Raw genomic sequence first — 20,628 nt, 5'->3', positions numbered from 1 at the left:
AAGCAGGCATTTACCTAATTTTAATTTTGTGATTGTTGCTGCTGCTGTCATGATGGGGCAGTGAATACGTAACCATTTAAACCTTACAAACGTTAGTAAGTGCAATATTTGTAAAAACAACTCTGGAAGAAGTATTGCTTCTTCCCCAGAGATCTACTTTAGTGGATGTATATATCATTTTTATTTTCTTGCCCAGATAGCGAGTTTGCCTTTTTGCATTTTGAATTCTTGTACCGATTGATTATGTATCAGCATATATAACATAAAATGATACTTTTAAAAAGATCTGGCTGGCATTCCATGTAATGAAACATCTCTTCCTGGCCTTTTCTTTCCCCATGTCATAGACATTATCTCTTTCTTCTTCTCATCTGCCTCTCATTTTTATTGGGTAACTTAAATGCTGAGGGTTTTTTTTCCATTTTCTGTGAATTATCCTATCTCTATGACTGGGGAATGCTAAGCTAGAATGCTCAGATAGAACTGAAGGAATTCTGCAGGGGCCATGAAATGTTTTACAATAAAATAATATTATACTAATTAAACAAAATCATAAAGAAAAAAGACATTGATAGGGTGGGTGGGAAAATTCCATTTTCAACCAAGATAAAATTTTCCTTTGTAGATGTTTTGTTAAATATTCATGTAGAGAGAGTTTCCTCAAAATCTTTAGATAATTTTCAAATCTCCACAAAAACCATTAACATCAAATTTTTAAAAATTGAGTTTTCCTTTTATAGCCTAAATCTCTTTCACCTGTTTATTACCTGTCAAAAAAGAAATGTATTTCAAAAATGAAAATTATTTTTCAGTGTAAATATACATCTATATTAACTTCTGTGTTTAAACATGTTCCTTTACGATTGGTTTTTAAAATAAGTGACTCCTTCACATGCCTCTGCTTTTGCATTTCCTGCATGTTAGGATGACTTCTAATTTATTCCACATTTCAGAGTACATTTGAACATGGCCACTGCAGAAAATCGGAAAGTACAAAAAGGAAAAAATGAAAATATTGATAATTTAAAGTATCTATCTTGGATTATATGCCTTTGCTAACTCTCTTAAGGATATATGTATTCATATTAAAAATGATACTTTTCAAAACTGAAGGAATTCACTGGGTTAGAAGGAATGTGCATCCAAAGAGTTTGAGATATGGTCTTATGTGCTAAATATTCATAAACATAAAATTGTATTGAGAACATTTATTCATTAAATGACTATTCACTGAGTACAGATTCTGGGCTCAGTGCTATACTAGATATTAAGTAGAGATTAGTTAAGACAGAAATGACTTCTTTAGTAATCAGGTTTTTGTAAACACACAGATAATATATTTTCAGTTGATACATTTTGACAAATATATTTACTTGTGTACTCAATCCCCAAGTCGAGATATAAAACAATTTCATCACCCCAGAAAGTTCCCTATTCCCCTTAAGCCCGCTTCCAGTCGATTCACCCTGCCTGCACTCCTATTCCTAGCAACTACTTTTCTGATTTTTATAACAATATGTTAATTTGTCCTCTTCTTAAATTTCATATAAATGGAATTTGCTGTTTTATGTTTGACTTCTATCACTCAGCAGAATGTTTTTGAAATTTATCCATGTTGAGTATATCAATAGTGTGGCTATTACAATATATTATTTTCTTGTGTAATATGCCACAGTTGCTTACTCATTCTACTATTGATGGACACTAAAGTCATTTACAATTTTTGACTATTCTAAATGAAAGTGCTGTGAACATTCTCATACGTGTCTTTTTGAAGACCTATGCTTTCACTTACATATAAACCCAAAAATGGAATTTCTGAGTTATTGTGTAAGGGTTATTTTAATTTGATAAGAAATTGCCATCAGATGATATCAATTTGACTTACATGGCATCAGGGCCTTCACAGCCACCATAGGTTTTCTTCTCTCTCTCTGTTTTGTTCTTAAGAAATTCTACTTTACTTCCACAGGAACTTCCGTCTTTTCAGTATTTAAATCCTGTAGATCAGTTAGTAGTTTTTTTCTTATATAGCGTGTTGCCTGTATGCAGTTGAACTATATAAAGGTCAGTGCAAAGCAGATCATCTTCTGTTTTTTGAATAGCAATCAAAGTTGAAATCTGTTTGCTACATCAACAAATTAAGGACATTTTCACAAAATATGCCAGTTAAAAAAAAGAGGAAATTGCCAAACAGTTTTTCAAAGTAGTCCTATTTTTACTAGAAATAATCCTGTAAGAGGATTCCAGTTCATCCACATACTCAACAACATTTCACATAGTCGGCTTTAAGCCATTCCAGTGGGTATAAAGTCATATTTCATTGTTGGGAAGTGTACCTAACCCAATAAGTGTATTTATTAACATTACTACCAGAAGTCTGGAAGGCATGATGGAAACATTGGGAACAGCAGTCAAGAGTGAAAAGAATCTGGGAGAGGAAAGACATAGTATGGGGATGAAACTGCAGAGTGAGAAGGAATGAATGAATATTCGGAGCTTTCTATGTTAAGCAGTTGCCTACGATAATAGGCATAGGAGTCACTGAAAGTGCTGACCAAAGCAGGGAAAGACCTCAGTTATGTGGTGCATTTAGCTGTTTGTAGCCCAGTTCATATTAAGCTTAAACTTTAAAAAAGTATTGCCTATATGATGGTAGAATGTTTGTGCTATCATTGCCCCAGAACCTCTTCTTGCTCCTATTCTTACGAGGTGCTAATATGCTAGTCATACTCTGTTAGAATGATTAAAACTATAGATGATTTCACCCTGAAGAGTACCCTAAAATTTGCCCAGACTCACCTACAGATAGAATATTCTGGCTTAAAACCTTTCTCAAAGTGAAAAAGGGGAGTTTGTCCAAATCATCTTGTAGTAGGATGAACACAATGTCTTCTGAAAGGAGAATATAGAATTTATCACTACTATAGCTCTTCTAAACAGTTTGTAGGACTTTTATTGGTCATAGATATGATGGAGCTAATATATTTAGATCTTGGCATTAAAAAATTATTCACCACTGTGGTTACACTTCACTACCTCAAATGTTAAATTCTGTATTTCAAAACTTGCCAACCAACTTTTAAAAAAAAATCACATTTTACTTTGGAATGACTGTACATTTGCAGAAAAGTTGTAAAGATAATGATTCCAAGTACCCTTTACCCAGATTTTCCTACTGTTAAACAACTTTCATAACCATGAAAACTAACAATAGCAAAGACCTGGAACCAACCCAAATGCCCATTGATAATAGACTGGACAAGGAAAATGTTGCACATAAACATCATGGAATACTATGCAGCCATAACAAAAAACCATGAGTTTGTGTCCTTTGTAGGGACATGGATGAATCTGGAAAGCATCATTCTCAGCAAACTGACACAAGAACAGAAAACCAAACACCACATGTTTCCACTCATAGGTGGGTGTTTAGCAATGAGAACACATGGACACAGGGAGGGGAGCATCACACATTGGGGTCTGCTGGGGTGGGTTGGGCCAGGGGCAGTGGGGAGTGGGGAGATTGGGGAGGGATAACACAGGCAGAAATGCCAGATATAGGTGATGGGGGATGGAGGCAGCAAACCACCTTGCCATGTATGTACCTATTCAACAATCCTGCATAATCTGCACATGTACCCCAGAACCTAAAGTACAATTTTAAAAAAATAGAAAAAAAAAAAACTAAGAAATGAACATTGGTAGATTACTATGAACTAAATTTCATACTTCATTTGGATTTCACCAATTTTCCATTAATGTCCTTGTTTTATGTTTTAGAATTCAATCCAAAAGTTAGAATATTGCATTTAGTTATCATGTATCCTTAGTCTTCTCTGATTTGAGACAGTTTCTTAGTCTTTTCTTGTTTTTCATGATCTCGACAGTTTTGAAGAGTCCTGGTCAAAAATTCTATAGACTATCCCTTAATTTTGGTTGTCTGATGCTTTTCACATTATTAACCTGGGTTATAGTTTTTTTTGGAGAGAAATACTGTAGAAGTAGAGTGTCCTTCCCATCACAACATGTTAGAGGGACATAGTATTAACATGAGATATCACTGGTACTGTTAACTTTAATCACTTGAATAAGATGATGTCTGCTAGGTTTTTCTAACTGTAAGATGACTATTTTTCCCTTTTCTTTCTCTTTTTTTTTGCTGCTTTTTTCCCCTTAAGTTCTGGGGTACATGTGCAGCACATGCAGGTTTGTTACATAGGTATACACATGCCATGGTGGTTGGCTGCATTCATCACCCCATCATCTACATTAGCTATTTCTCTTAATCCCATCCTTCCTCTAGCCCCCAAACCTCTGACAGGCCCCAGTGTGTAATGTTCCCCTTCCTCCCTGTGTCCATGTGTTCTCAGTGTTCAACACCCACTTATGAGTGAAAATATGAAGTGTTTGGTTTTTTGTTCTTGTGTTAGTTTGCTGAGAATAATGATTTCCAGCTTCATCCTTGTCCTTGCAAAGGACATGAACTCTCCTTTTTTATGGCTGCATAGTATTCCACAGTGTGTATGTGCCACATTTTCTTTATCCAATCTATCAATAATGGGCATTTGTGTTGGTTTCAAGTCTTTGCTTATTGTGAACAGTGCTGCGATAAACATACGTGTGCATATGTCTTTACGATAGAATGACTTATAATTCTTTGGGTATATACCCAGTAATGGGATTGCTGGGTCAAATGGTATTTCTATTTCTAGATCCTTGAGGAATTGCCATACTGTCTTCCACAATGGTTGAACTAATTTACACTCCCACCAATTGTGTAAAAGCGTTCCTATTTCTCTGCATCCTCTCCAGCATCTGTTGTCTCCTGATTTTTTAATGATCGCCGTTCTAACTGGCATGAGTTGGTATCTCAGCGTGGTTTTGATTTGCATTTCTCTAATTACAAGTGATGATGAGCTTTTTTTCATATGTTTGCATAAGTGTCTTTCCCTCTTTCCTCTGAGAGCCATCTTAGATGTTGGTGTTGCTCAAGTATTTTTATTGTATTTTCATGACACTATCTCTGTGTATCAGTTTCCTATTACTTCTGTAACAACTTACCACAAACATAGTGGTTTAAAACAACTCAAGCTTACCTTCTTACAATTCTAGAGGTCAGAAGTCCAAAATCAGTTTTATTGCACAGAAGTCCAAGTGGTGGGATGGCTGCTCCTTTAGGCTGTGAGGGGAGGATGTGTTTCTAGCAGCTGCTAGGAGTCTCCTATGTTCCTAGGCTTGTGGACCCTTTCTCCATCTTCAGTGTGGTATCACTCAAATCCCTAGTTTCGTCATCACATCAGTTTCTCCTCTAACTCTGATTCTTTCTGCATTCCTCTTACAAGGACCTTGTGATTACACTGGACCTACCCAGATAATCTAGAATAATTGCTCCATCTCAAATTTCTTAATTACATCTATAAATTCCATCTTGCCATATAAGCTAACATATTCACAAATTCTAGGGAGTAGGATGTTGAGATCTTTGAGGAGGTTATTATTTAGCCTACCACAATCTTGTTGATCATCTTCATTCTTATGGTTTTGGTTAAATGTTGATGATTTTCATATCAGTATATTCTACCCAGCTTTCTCTTCTGCATTCAAGATTCATATAGCCAATCTTTACCTGGATTTATCTAAAATTCAATTATAAGAAAGAGACCGTATCATTTCCCCCAGGCTCTTTTTCACTTCCTTCCTATGTTCTTCATATCAGTTAATAGTCTACAAAACTGAAATATGTGGTCATTCTTAAATCTCACCACTCTCTTGAGTTCCCATGTTAAAGCAGTTGCTGTGTCCTGCCAGTTTAACTTCTATTTTTGTCTAATATGTCTCCTCTAAAACTTCCTTATTCCATTACCAGTTTTTCCATTTGCAAAATGGAATGATAGTGAATAATTCTTGTAAGCATTATGACACCAACTTTACAGATAAAGAAATTAAAGCATAGAGAAGTCAGAACCTTTTGCAAGGTTACATAATTAGAGAGTTAAAATTTAAATGTGGGGTTCAGCTTTTTTTTTTTTTTTTACTACTTTAGTTAAGTTCCTTTTATCTTTTCTGAATTACTCAAATAGTCTCCTAACTATTTTCCCTGATAATAAGCTTAGCTCTTCAAGTCTGTAGTCCTCATTGTCACATGATATTTCTAAGATGTGATAATGATACCTCAACAAGGTTCTCTGTGATCTGGAATCTATGTCCTACTTTTTACCATATTCTACTGAGCCATATCCTGCTTTAATTTGATTCTTTTAACAGTATGGAATTACCTAATCTGCTTGTATTTCTAGGTGCATGCCTGTTGTTCTCAATTTTGTGCTCTTACTCTGGCTAACCTTTGCCTAGACTTCCCTTCCTTTAATTCCCCATCTTTAAAATTCTGCCTGTTCTTTAAAACGCAGCTCAGACATAATCACTAAAAAGGTATTTAAATTCTGTTTTCCCTAAGTTTGTATGAAGTGGTCCTCTATGTATGAAGTGGTCCTGTGTATATCTCCACTATAAACCTACCATTCTAAAAAATACCAGTTTGTGTGTCTGTTTCTCCTGTGTGTATATATGTATATGTGTTTTACTCTACTGCTGGATATTTGAAAAGAAAGATTGTGTTTCATGCTATTCTCTCTTCACAATGTCTAGCACAGTTCCTGGCACAAAATATTACTCAGTAAATGCTCTTGAATGAAGAGTGTGTGCATATTCATTTTTATCATCTTCTCAACAAGATTAGAAATAGTCATTGTGTTTTCTGCATGAAGATAACTCTAAGTCTTTAGATAATAATCATAGTAGAGGCAATTACCAAGCTGAAGAAAAGAAAATGAATTTTACCTGTGATACGGATTTCTGTCTTGATAAGAAATTGCTTTACATAAAATAATAAATATGAAACCATGATATTAATGTTTAATAGAAGAATGCTTTTATTGTCCCTATGAAAGTATTTTTCTATTTTTGCCTTATTCAATGTAAGTAAGCCGAAGGTATGATGAAGACAAAATGTAAAATGCCTTTATTAATACAGTTTAAATTTCTTATAAATAACCAGTAATAGAAGTGAGATCTATTTCTGTTTGTACACATACTCATTCAAGCAGTCAAGGACCAATGACAAATTCCAAATTGTCAATTTACCCAATAGGAATATATCTATTTTGTATCACAGTAACACAGGATTAATACCTTGGAAAGAGATTGTTCTTTGTTAAAAAAATGTATAGCTTCATTTGAGAATGCTGGACATTGCTCCAGTCTAATATCAGCTGCTCCTGTTATTAGTGCTATATTCCAGTGAATTTGAGTGACAGTCTTGTTTTGCCAGTGCTCATGTTTACTTAATTTCCAGATGTATGAAGAATATTATAATCTATTTTATAAATTGACACTATTTATTAGTGATTTACAGTGACTTATTTTTAAATCTGGATACATTGCACAGAAATTATAATTTTATAAGAATGAGGTCCTTTTTTTTTTTTTTGGCTAATGGAAAACTACCAGCAAAAAGAAAACAGCAAACAGCAAAAGGAAAAGTGCTCATTTTTGAAATAGGACACCAAATAGACAGAGAACAATTGAGGAAGAAATTCTGCTAAAATAATTGGGACTCAAGGACATTGAAAATCTATGACCTCATCAGCCTGGAGACAATTAATTTTATTATAGTTCATTACATAACCTCCTGAAAATACAAGCACTATGTAAACTAAGAAAAATGAAGAAGAAATGAGAAGAATTACTGATAGAGAACAAGTCAAACATTCCCCTTTGGTGTTTTTAATGTTATCTCACTAAAATACAGTTTTGAAGTAATTAATTGTGATATTTGGATGGAACATTTGGATTTGCACTCCAATCAAATCGTTTGGATCTCTCTTTGAGGCATTTTTAAACAAAGTTGCAAATGGTGGCTACTGCCTTATAAAAATGGACGGTGTATATGGGATGAGTGGGGATGACTCCTGTTCATTTTTCATTTGTGTCTGCAAATACAGTAGTGAGCACTTTCAGTTGTGTTGTCTCTTAGCAAAGAATCCATTTGTTAAAATGCTTATTAATTTATTAATCAAATGTTGTCCCCTAAGCTGCTCTTCTTTATATTGTGTGTCCCTGGCAAACTCATCTAGTTCTTGCTTCGATTTCATTCCACTCTGGTGATTTCAAACTCCTTTTGACCAAACTTTGTTCTAGAATTGTATTTACAGCTGAGCACATGATGTCTTCCTCCCTTCTTCAGATATTCCGTAGTCACCTTGACAAATCTCAATATTCACACACATATTGGTTTTTCTCAATTCTCTTCCCTGCCTATTTAATATGTTCTGAACCTAGCTGCAAGTGTTTGTTGTGTATACTTACCCTGATTCACTAAATTACAATAAATTCCTGAGAGCTAATCTTTTCAGTTTGTATAGATGAATGTTATCTTTCCAGTGGTTAAAAATAAAGGTATCAAGCTAGAAATGTTTTTCTCTGATAGAAAAAAGAAATGTATCATGTTGAACAGAAGAGCACACTATATTTGGTATGAGTCAAGCTGGAATTATTATTATTTTTGACCAATCTGGTTTAAAATCCTCTTCACTGAATCCACTAAGTTATTGTCTTGGGACACCAAATGAAGAAATTTTGGATCTGGTTGTTAAGTGTGAGACACACCACTGACCCTAACACAGAGGTGGCACTTATTAGGTCTTCGGGGGATTTTAAAACTTTTTTATTTTAAAAAAATAGTTTCTGTAATTGTTAACCTTTTATCCTACTGGTCTATTAGAGACTGACATGCTTGGAAAAATAGCCAATTTAGACAAATAGTAAATTGAAAAAGGGAGGTGATATACTTCATTGAGTAGAATTCTATTCTTGGACAATATAATAAATAAATAATTTATAGAAAGTGTGCTTCCAATTTGACTAATATAAAAATGTGTGAGTGGATGTGGAGCGAAGAAGAGCATAAAGAAGCTGTATACCTTAGCTTTGTTTTCTCTTTTTGTTTTTTAGAGACAGTATCTCACTCTGTCTCTGAGGCTGCACATACCTTAGTAATGGTTTGCGACTGGTTTCCTTGACATTGAGGCAGTCTGCAATGCTAGTTTATGTTCTTGGGAATTAAGAACTTTATAGACGACTGAGTAGCTTTTCTTGGCTTGTACGAAACTCTATTTGTGCCATTTCCCAGGTGAAAAAGTTAAAATCATTTTTTTCAATGCCTGTCAGAGAAAGTTCAGTAAACCTTTCCCAATCTGGTCTTTATCTTCTTATTCGGTTTCTTAGTATGCAATCTCTTACCCAGTTCGGATGTGATACATAGTATTTTCTTTTTCTTTTTCTTTTTTTTTTTTTTTTGAGACGGAGTTTCGCTCTTGTTACCCAGGCTGGAGTGCAATGGCGCCATCTCGGCTCACCGCAGCCTCCGCCTCCTGGGTTCAGGCAATTCTCCTGCCTCAGCCTCCTGAGTAGCTGGGATTACAGGCACGTGCCACCATGCCCAGCTAATTTTTTGTATCTTTAGTAGAGACGGGGTTTCACCATGTTGACCAGGATGGTCTCGATCTCTTGACCTCGTGATCCACCTGCCTCGGCCTCCCAAAGTGCTGGGATTACAGGCTTGAGCCACCACGCCCGGCAATACATAGTATTTTCAAACACAGCTCTTCCTCTTCTCCATGCCCAATTAATGATTTCCACCTATTAAAATTTTATTCATTCTTCAAAGACTAGTTCAAGCCCCATTTCCTTAATAAGAAAATGTTTAGAGTTCATATTTCTTTTTCTCCTAAAATATTATTTTCCATATGGCATCTAAACTAGAACTATTTTCTGTGGCCATTTAACTCTTCATGTTATTTAACTTTTCCTTATGCTTATTTATTACAGTGTAAGTTTTTCAAAAGTAGGAACCATATCTTAACTTTATAATGGCCACTGTGTTGGTTTAATATTAAATATTCAGTTACTCAACTATGTGTTGAAATGAATGGATAAGTTAATGTAGCTATATGTAATCAGACTAATGTAAACTTCTCATTATTGCCCGAAAAAACGACTCACATGATATTCTGTACAAATGATGAGCCACATTTATTTTTTTCCTTGAGCAGTAGTGTTTTTTAGAGACAGCTTTCTATACTAGAACTATAAAATAAGATTTTGCAGAGCCTAAGAGCTTATCTGTGATTAACTCTGTACCATAGCTCTGTGGACAGTTTCCTCAATCTTTGCATGCCTTTGTTTCTCTATTAGCAATATACAATACGTGCCTTCTTTCCCGTGCTTGACAATAGAAGTTATAGGAAATAATGAGTCCTACCTTTGCCTTCTTGTTCTTCCCAAACAAAAAATGGTTACCAAGACAGGGTCAGTATTTAAAATATATATAATTCTATTTTAAAAATATATGTACATATATATGAAGTCTTTTAAAAATGGTATTTCATGAGATAATATTGTTCTGCTAATCTATCACATGTACAGCCCTTGGTAAAAGATTACATGTTTAGTAAGTATGAAAAGCAAATATTTTGTCTTTGAAAATTCTTTTGTTTCTTATATATTTAAAGCTTATAGACAATAAGTTAAAACTTTATAAAATGTTTGAATATAGAATAATGTACTGTATATAAACCACAACTGCATAGGCAACACTATGTATACAAAATTATTGCAGCAAAAATTACTTAAAAGACATCATTTTCATTTTACATTTGTAAGATCTTATTACCTGTTTACTCAAAGTCTTTAATCAAGATAAAAGACAAGCTTTTCTGAGAACTTTGGGAGCTGAGCAACCAGAGTCCCAGTTTCTAAACTATGTACCAACAGGTTCTGGCTGCTACAGTGAATGCAATGGCTGCTGAGGTATATTTTATCATTTTGAGAGGAACACAGTGATGCTTAATGTCAGCTCAGCACCAAACAGACTTATTAGCTTGAGGTAGTTTATTGTTTTAGCATTGGATTGCACTACCTTATTTCCATCACTCTATTCATTTGTGAAGCTGGTTTTTGGAAGTTGCTATGATTATGAGCAACTAAAATGGAAAAATCAGTGTGGAATAAAATATGAGAATGACAATATCCAATATGATCCCAAGGTTTGAAAAGTTGTGCACTCTTCAACTTTGTTAGCTAAAATAAGTAATTACAGTTATTTAATAATAAATATATTTTTCTTTCACTTTACACGTATTATGGTTTCCAGTGCTACTAAGTTGTTATAAATTGCGATTAAATGGTTTGGACCAAGCTACATTTTATTTTATTTTATTTTATGTTTTTGAGACAGAGTATCACTCTGTCACCCAGACTGGAGTGCAGTGGCACAATCTTGGCTCACTACAACGTCTGCCTCTGGGTTCAAGCGATTCTCCTGCCTCAGCCTCCTGAGTAGCTGGGATTACAAGCATGCACCACCATGCCCCACTAATATTTGTATTTTTAGTAGAGATAAGATTTCACCATGTTGGCCAGGCTGGTCTTGAACTCCTCACCTCAGGTGATCCACCTGTCTCAGCCTCCCAAAATGTTGGGATTACAGGTGTGAACCACCACGCCTGGCCTACATTTTAAATCGAATTGTTAGGTATTTCTTTTGGCGTACGGTGCCGTTAAAACTTGCTGAGAAAACCTGTAAACCAAGAAAATCTGGGAGTTTTCTTCTCTGAGATAGAAGTCCAATGAATTTTTTTGAGTTTGAGCAGAAATGATTCCACCTTCTGTCTGCATGCTGAGGAGGGAAACACTGAGTCACCTGGGGGGTCCTGGAGGATAGGACTGAAATGGGCTCACTTTGGGATGATTGTGTATACATATTGCTTGCCTGGAAAAAAGGATGACTGAACTTCTGTGGTCCTAATGAGAGCCCATGTGAAACAGAGAAATGGAACATTTGATTTTAGTTCACTGTGGTGGTACAGATGCCTGTCCGTCTTTGTATACAAATAAAGGAATTAAAGCTTATTTTACTTAACATAATGAGAACTCCCAGAAGTGGGAAAACCTAAGTTTTATCCTGAAAGTTTCACTACCTTTGGTGGGGAAATGTTTTAGAATTAACATGAGTTTTTAGGCATGAACTAATCTATTCGTAATGGAGGCCCTCATTTTAGTGTCCACCTTGGAAAGTTTTCCAGAAATGATCATGACATTGAGTATTCACTGTCATTTGTTTCTTTCGTGTTCAAACCGAAAATTGTACCCAGGGATCATCTTAAGGGATCTATCACATTTCCACTTAATCATTATTAGTAATATTTTTCTCATGTTTTCTTATCTAGTGACAAAGGCACACTTCATTCTTAATGTTAATACTTCTAAGAATTCTAGTAGTCATGTTAACATTGGATTTTAAAAGATTTATTATTTAAAATAATGATTAAATAACATTGCATATTTACTATGAATTGGACATATTTAAGTAAGTGTCTATTAACATTAACAAAGTTATATTGAGGCATTCTTATTGATTATTCATATTTATTATTGTTAGCTGTCAAGCTTAATAAGCTGCAGACAGGAAGATATGATTCCTTTACATAATACAATAAAGCAGACAGAAGAATTAAGTTATGAAAAGACAGAGAGAGAGTGAGCAAGTAACCAAATAGGATTCAGTTGAAAATTTTCCTTTTTAAATTCATTTAATTTCATGGACCATGTCCATGACAGTTTTGTATCAGGAGAGGATCTTGGGTGGTTTAAAAAGGGATTTGTAGAGGAATTGAATTCTCAGAAAGGATATGATAGGGAAGAAAAAGAGAATCTAACCTTACGATGATGTATGTGGGTACATTTTTTAGGCATAACATATATTTGGAAAGGAAATTTTCTGTTAAACAGAAAAATTATAAAATTTTGAAGATTGATGATAACGTAAGGATTTTATCCAACACTTTGATTTAGAGGTGAAGGGTTTGAGTCCCAGAGCAGATAACAACTTGATTTTGGTCACAGAGCTAGTTATCAGCAGAGAAACTACTAGAATGTAGAATTTCTGCACATCAGTGCTTTTTCACATTATGTTCCAGGACAAATTCAAACAAGTTAATTGTATATTTAATAATAATTTTTAATGCAAGAATCCACTCACATTGTCATTTTAATTCAGCATGTTTTTCTCTGTTTTTAGGACATTTGAGGACAAGAGACAGGCAGGAAAAGTGTTTCAGTGGAAATAGCATGGGTTATTAGTCAGGATTGCAATTTTGACTTTAATATTTACCAGCTCCATGAATTTGGAAGATACTTTAAATCTCTGCCAGAATTTCCATAGTTTTATAATGGGAAAACTGATTATGTTGAGATTAAGAATCTAAATTTAAATAAAGTACGTAGGGAGCTGGGATTGTTGAGTATGCAGACAATAAGGCTGAGAGTTGTAGGAGACTGTGGTGCTGATATTAGTATTCCAGATGTTGACTAATAGGGTCTCCTTAGAGGAGGATGGATTTCTGGTTGAATGTAAAGCCATGGTTTACATGTAAAGCATGTTTTGAATGTAAAGCATGGTTGAATGTAAAGCCCTTTAAGAGAGTAGTGTGTTTCAGAGGCACCAACATACACTGATCACTTGCCTCCTTCTCACTGTCATGGATTAGATACATCAAAACAAGGCAGTTATTCCACCCTTAAGAATCTTTCTGGGTCAAATTCTACTACGTGTAGCATTAGACTTTGTTGTTTTTCTTTATTTCTTTCCTCTTTCCCCCAGCCCTCTCCTCCTCTAACCTTTTATGAGCAGCAAGTATCCTATCCCTTTGGGGTGGTTTTGTGATAAAATATAATTAAAGGACAATGGATTACATTGTCATCTATATGTCTCTTTATATGTGAACACAGCAGATGGTTCTTCTCACCTTGACATTATCTTTAATAGATAGTTTTGCTTATACAGTTGTACAACAATATGAAATATAGTACCTACTCTTATTTGCTGCAAGTCTTTCTTGGAGAAAGCACATTTGCCCTCTTGTAAAAGAGGAGGACATGTTAAGTGAGAGAGTAGACAGATCTCATTCACAAATACAAACATCGGGTTAAACTAGCAGGTGAACAGTGTGAAGAGTGTGTGTGTGTGTATGTGTGCGTGTGTGTGTGTGTGTGTGATTTTCTAGGTTAGGGATCCACAAAAACTTGCCCTAGTTAAAGATTCACCAGCTGTGATACTTCTTTAGAGAATTTGCTTTAATATTACCTGTACAATTCCTGTGAATTGCCAGATTTATGTAAAGATTGACTGCAGGGAGAAATTCTTCAGTCTTCCATCAGGATAGAGCTCTACTCCAGGGAATGCTTATGCGGATCTTGCAGATTTTCTTGCTGGAGTATTAGATGGATGAAAAGAAACTAGTAAAGAGTTTGGACCTGGAAAACGCAAAGAATTTTGGAATGAGGACTGATTGTTGTTTTTATTTGAATTTGACAGAGGTGATTTTTCTTCAACAACTGCTCTGAGAAGGATGAAAATTAGGTTAAATGAGGGAACATAAGTGAAAGAGTTTATAAATAAGATTGCTTTATGTGAAGGGAAGGCATGCACAAACAATTACTTTATGTTTAAATGTAAAATAGTCACTGTCTTGACTAAGGTAAGAATCTGTTTTTTGTGTGTATTTTTTCTGGGAGTCTTTCCCAATGCTTGATCAATCTGAGTGCGTCGTCAGGTGCCTATGCCAACTTCACAAATAAACCAAGCATATTTCTGCATTTTTTTTCCAGTAAAAGAGTGGGCTTTAGAGACTTTATTGAAACACAATATATCTAGCAGGGCTAGATTTGAGGGTATGAGTTTGTGCAAGTTTCTTTTCCTAAAATCAGAGCACAAACTATTCATTCTCAGCAGACTTCTCTATTTAAAGTATTTGTATTGCTTTTGCTAGCTGTAAGGCTGCTGCTGCTGCTTCTTTTTTTTTTAAAATGGAGAGTAGCTATGCTTCATTTTAAAAATGTTAATTCTAGTATAAACACAGCACTCTTCATATTGAGAGCTTTTGAACTCTACTCCTGAACAGAAATACAAAGGAAACCCTTGAAAGCAATGCAGATGCTGTACTGACTCTATCTAGGCCTTGTTTTGTTTATAGTTTAAAAATCTGTGGGAAAATAATGATCAAAAGCAGGGTATAATTCATACAGAAAACCATAAGACCACTTCATCTGGCTAGATTCTGTAAAGAGCCTTTGATTCAAATGGTTCACACAAAGAAAAAATGTTTCATAGGTTCAGAGTTCTTTCCTGTAATAAACTTCCACTGTAAACAGGAAAGCTTTTGGGCCTCTTATAAATTTTAGAGACAAATGATACTCATTGCCTTGCACTCAATAATTATAACTTCGAGACAAGAGTTGGAATCGTTAGTAAAAAGTTCCAATTCTAAGTTCAATATGAAGTTTATTTGCCATTACCATAATATCATTTATTTGTATGTGCAGTAGTAGTTTATTGAAATAATGTGAAGGATACATGCTGTTTAATGGTAACTAAGTGTTATGATTCTAAAGAACTTGACAATTATATCATCAGTACCAAAGAAGAGAACTAGGAATGCCAATCCTTTATGCTGATTGATACTGCGCGGCAAAAGTATTAAACAGTTATCCCCAAGTTAGAATAATGTAATTTTCATTGTAAGTTAGAAAAAGGGGCTAGTAAAAGTTTTGAGGAAAATTGATGAATTTTTATGATTAAAAGTGTAATTTGACTCTAATTTTCAATGGAGAGAAATGCATATAGAATTAATTGAAGTAATGGGGAAATCAATAGTAGATGCACCACATAGTTTAATAATAATTATAATGGTTATTATTTTAAAAGAAACTTCCTCTGCAGGAGAAAGAAAACAGACACACACACATTATAAATATATAAATATACGTTATAAATGTATATATATAAATTTACATATAATTTGAAGGGGGAGTGGTATCTGAGTGATAGTACATGCTTTTCTGTCTTTAAAGCCCATTTAAGATCTGAAAAAAAGGTATGTCTCTGAACCAGTCTGAGTGGATTTTTCCAAATGAAACCTCAAATAGCATTTATATCTAAACCCTCACAAACACTTGGGAAGATTTAGAGTTAAAAGCAAATTTGGGTGGGGTTACAGCATAGGTTTTACGGTTTTGTTTTGTTTTGATTTTTAAACAAACACAGTCCACACAAACCCATCTGTCTTCACATGAAAGGACCAGTTCTTTGGAAAAAATGCTTTGGCTTCAGATTCACTGGGGAACTAAAGCCAGAGCCCCTGAACTTTTCTCTACGCTGATAAGGGGAGCTGAGGAGGGTGCTCATCTACTTTATTGCAGGGGAAGTACAGCCGGGGACCCCTCTTTTGGGATACTCTCATTTGCCTCTTCTTTCCATCCCTTACTCTATCCTCAGAACCAGTATGAGGCTTTTCTGGGACTAAGGCAAGGTACAAGGTACAGGGGTCGGGCGCTGGAAGGACTGGTTTGCAAAGAGGTAAGCTTTGGAATGAAGCGGCACAGCTGAAAGCGCGCGACAAGAGATGCCTCCGCTGTGGCGAGTCAGTTCTCCAGCTTTGAGAAGCCTTTATCCCTACTCCTCTTAGCTTTCTGAGCAGCATTTGCAGTCAAGTGCAAACAGATCGCATATTTGGCGCAAAGAGCCCTGAGGATGCCGGATGTGGGATCATTCCCCGGTTTCCCCCAGGCCAGGTGCTAGATAGTTTGAGGAGGAATTGTAGTCCAGTTCTCCACACCTGCAAACGGCTGTGGGGGCAAGCGGAGCTGTCCAGCACTAGTGAGGAGCCGGGGCAGCCGGGAGCCCCGCGCGCAGCGCCGGGCTGAGGCTCAGCAACAGCGCTCTCGCCGGAGCAGACGCTGTCCTCACGGCCGCCCGTTCTGGGCTCGCTCCGCGCCCACGCGGCCTCCCAAGAGGCGGTGAACGCAAGTCTCCAGGAGCTGCTCCAGCAGGATGGGCGCCAACATGTTGCCCCTTGTCCTTCCCTTCCCGTGTAAGCATCTCATCTGGAATGAGCTGGCTGGACGCTTGGCCTTTCCCTTTCGCCTTGTAACTTCCTAAATAAACTCGGAGAAAGGACAACATGAACCCTAATCCCCACTTCACAGTCAGGCTTCCCCAAGGTGGTTGTAGGGGGAGGCCTGTCCCCCCCTACCCCGGAACCCTTCTCCCCACCAGCACCGCAAGGGCCGGTGTATTCCCCAGGGCCCAGGATAAGGGGTTTGGGGGTTGGGGTCCCTCAGTCCGATCCAGGCTCCTGTGCGCACCTCCTCGGAGCCGGGAGGGCGCGCAGAGGACAGCAACGAAGTGTCCTCCTTGCTCCTGAAACGTGGCGACAGGCGAGGCAGAGACTCCCAATGAGTATGATGGCGACACGTGATAGTGGCGGAGTGAGAGCATGGTGGGGGCGGGAGATAAAGGGAGAAGGAGGGAGGCGGGCAAGTGGAGAGGGGCGGGCGGAGAGGGGAGGGAGCATAGGGAAAGGGGGCGAGACAGGCGCGCAGGCGGCAGAAGCCTCTGCCTCCCTTTCTGCTTGGGCCGCAGCCCTCCCCGCCCCACCGGCCGCGGTCACACACTCGGAGCCTCCCCGGGAGTGGAGCGCGGCGCACGGCGATGCGCCGAGGCGGGCGCTGAGCGGCGCCGCTTGAGCAGCAGCAGAGGCGGCGGCGGCCCCCAGCCCAGCCCGGCGCTGAGCCGAGCCCGGGCCCCAAGGTGCGGAGGCACCCCAAGTTCCCGCCATGAGCAGCTGGCTCGCGGGGCTCCGCGGCCCCGGGGACTCCCTCCCCGCCGAGCGCGGCCACAGCGCCGAGTGGCTCCGACGCGCTTAACGCTGCCTCTCGCGGGTCCCGCCGCCGCCGGTGTCCCCCCGCCGCCGCCTCGGCCGTTGCAGCCGCCGGCAGCATGTCTCGGAGGAAGATTTCGTCCGAATCCTTCAGCTCCTTGGGGTCCGACTACCTGGAGACGAGCCCGGAGGAGGAGGGGGAGTGCCCCCTGTCTAGGCTCTGCTGGAATGGCAGCCGGAGCCCGCCGGGGCCGCCTGAGCCCAGCGCAGCAGCCGCCGCCGCCGCCGCAGCCCCAGCCCCGGCTGTTTCTGCCGCCGCCGCCGCCGCCACGGCCGGGGCCAGGAGAGTGCAGCGCCGGAGGCGGGTTAACCTGGACTCGCTGGGCGAGAGCATCAGCCGCCTGACAGCGCCCTCGGTGAGCAGGGGGCGGAAGGGGGCACTGCCTTTTTGGGAGAGGACAGGGATCTGTAAAGTTGGCGCCGGGTGAGCCGGGCGCGAGTGCAGAGCCCGACCGCTTGGGGGCGGCCCGGCCTCCCCCCACCCGGCCTAGGGTTCCAGCGGCTCTGGGCTACAGCAGATCTCCTAGGCTAGGGTGGAAGCAGAGACTAGAGCACTGGGAAGGAGTAAGATTCCACTTCTTTGCGGTCTCCTGATTCGGGGGCCTGTCTGCCCACCTCTAGCCTTGAACCCTACTTTACCACTGACCCCCCTGGACAGCCCCAGTGCTGCTTCACACCCACCTGTTTTCTTTCCCCTAAACTTTCCCAGGCACTGTGTTCTGCAGTTCGGTTTCCCTGTCTTTCATCCTGTTCTCTAGCATCCCAAAGGAGCCCCAACCCCTTCCAGGAAATCCTTCCTCTTATTTCCCACACTCTCTTGGTCTTAGCGTGACCTTCCCTGACATCTTGGAATTCCACAGGCTATCTGCATTCTGTGTTGCATCCTTTTTCTCAGATCTTCAAATACTTTTTGCAAGATACTTTTCTGAGTTGCTTTCTGATAAAGAAATCTCAAATCTTGAGTTCTCCCAACCCCGTAGCTGTTTTTCTTTGTTGTTGTTGTTGTTTTGTTACTTTTTATCTGCTAAGCATTTATTCTTCTCTGGATAAACCTGGTGTCTGGTTTTCTCCTTTTTTTTTTTTTTTTAAACTTTTTTAAGTCTCAGGATCCATGTGCAGGATGTGCAGATTTGTTACATAGGTACAAAATGTGTGCCATGGTGGTTTGCTGCACCTACCAACCCATCTCCTAGGGATTAAGCCCCACCTGCATGAGCTATTTAAACTGCGCTATACTTCTTGAACCTGTACCTCATCTTTTACCCTCTCTTCAATGGATTCTCTAGTGCTTTCTCTCTCCTTTTTTGATGGATTCTTTATACTAGTCTCTTTCTAAATATTTACGGAGAGAATAAATGCCTTCCTAGACCTCTCCAACTTGTGCTCATCTCGGGATGTCTGTATCAGCAGGTTCAGGTGTGCACCAAACTCCCCCTTCCAGAGTACTCCTGCCTCATTCCCACCTAGGCATTTCAGCTACGCTTGGCTTTTACCTCTTGCTGGAATGCCAGACCTCTGATCCAGTCTTTCCCTGTCTGGGTGAGCTCTGTTTTGAAGTAATGCACTCTATTGTGGACAGAATTTGAAAAGGATTCAGTGTCAATCCTCCCCATTCCTATCTTTTATCCTCACCCTGACCTTGGATACAAGAGCTTTAACTCTTCCTGACAGCACTTTTACCTACTCACCCCTAGGATTTTTACTTCTTCAGAGTTTCCAGAATGAATCCGAACATTGATCTTGTTTGATTATTGTTGGGTCTCTCTTTTGAGGTAAATTCTGCAGTTGATGGTAGGAGGGACCGAAGAAGGAGTGGGACCCTGAGGGGACTGAGTACTGGTACCGGGCAGTTCTTCAAATACTCTTGTGGCACTTGCATTAATGGAGAATGATGTTTTTCTTTTATGAGACATGATTGAAGGTATATAAATTACTTATTATGTTATTTATTTTGAACTAATTTAGTTATTAGGAACACATTGAGAAAGTCATCTTGCTCTTCTTGTGTATTTTCCTATTTGATATATCTTTCTGCCGCTTTTTCTTTATTGATAACCTAGAAAACAATCCTCAGGATAGGTTGGCTGCTTTTTGCTGTTCTTACCTGCCAATATTTCCCAGGCAATGTAATTTTATGAATTATTTGATGTGGCAAATTGTTGAATATAATTCTTTATAACAGGAGTCCAATGACCCTGAGCATCTGTAGGCTTGTGTCAGTACCTAAAGCAACATTTGTGCAATGTAATAGTTGTTCAGTACAACAGATTCTTATTTAATGAAATGATTTTGCTAAAGATAATAATTAGTTTGTTATTAGTTTGGGGAGAATTGTTGATATAACCTTGGAGGGATTTTTTTTTCCACTAAGAATTAGAATTTACAAATTTCTAAAAAGTAATGGCAATGCCTCTGATAATGCTAATTTAAACTAAGACTATTTTCAACAACTTACGTGAGGAGTAGATAAGAGAAACTGAGAAGTGAAGTATTTTCTGCCAGAACAAGAGGGAGGAAATAATCTCTGATAGTTACTTTTATAAATCTAATCTCTGATAGTTACTTTTATAAATCAAATGTAAATGACTCTGGCTTTTTGCTGGATAGAAAGAATGTATCCAGAGAATGTTTTTCAGAAAAGGCAATTTGAAAATAATTGTGAAGATCAAATAAATACAGCAGCTATGTATACTTTCCACAACATAATTCTTTTCTGATTTTAAAAGGGTCAGGTGGATGCTGAGAAAATACAGGTGAGTATAGTATAAACAGTTTCATAACACATGTGTAG

General features: G+C 38.3%; 1 protein-coding gene across 2 annotated transcripts in view; it reads left to right on the top strand.

Annotated features, from left to right (window-relative positions):
• The first annotated feature begins 17,822 nt into the window (after nt 1-17,822).
• GUCY1A2 (guanylate cyclase 1 soluble subunit alpha 2) overlaps nt 17,823-20,628 on the top strand; it is a 325,806-nt gene continuing 323,000 nt past the window's right edge. The window contains exon 1 of one of the 2 annotated variants that reach the window (XM_074400512.1): nt 17,823-18,193. In XM_074400512.1, coding sequence (XP_074256613.1) covers nt 17,897-18,193 — 297 coding nt within the window. In that variant the 5' untranslated portion in view covers nt 17,823-17,896. The remainder of the gene's footprint in view (nt 18,194-20,628) is intronic. The other variant, XM_039471375.2, reaches the window with a different exon arrangement.

Source organism: Saimiri boliviensis, chromosome 6, assembly GCF_048565385.1.
Source record: "Saimiri boliviensis isolate mSaiBol1 chromosome 6, mSaiBol1.pri, whole genome shotgun sequence".
Classification (NCBI taxonomy): domain Eukaryota; kingdom Metazoa; phylum Chordata; class Mammalia; order Primates; family Cebidae; genus Saimiri; species Saimiri boliviensis.
The sequence above is the reverse complement of the archived record's forward strand: the minus strand, read 5'-3'. Positions and strand labels throughout refer to the sequence as shown.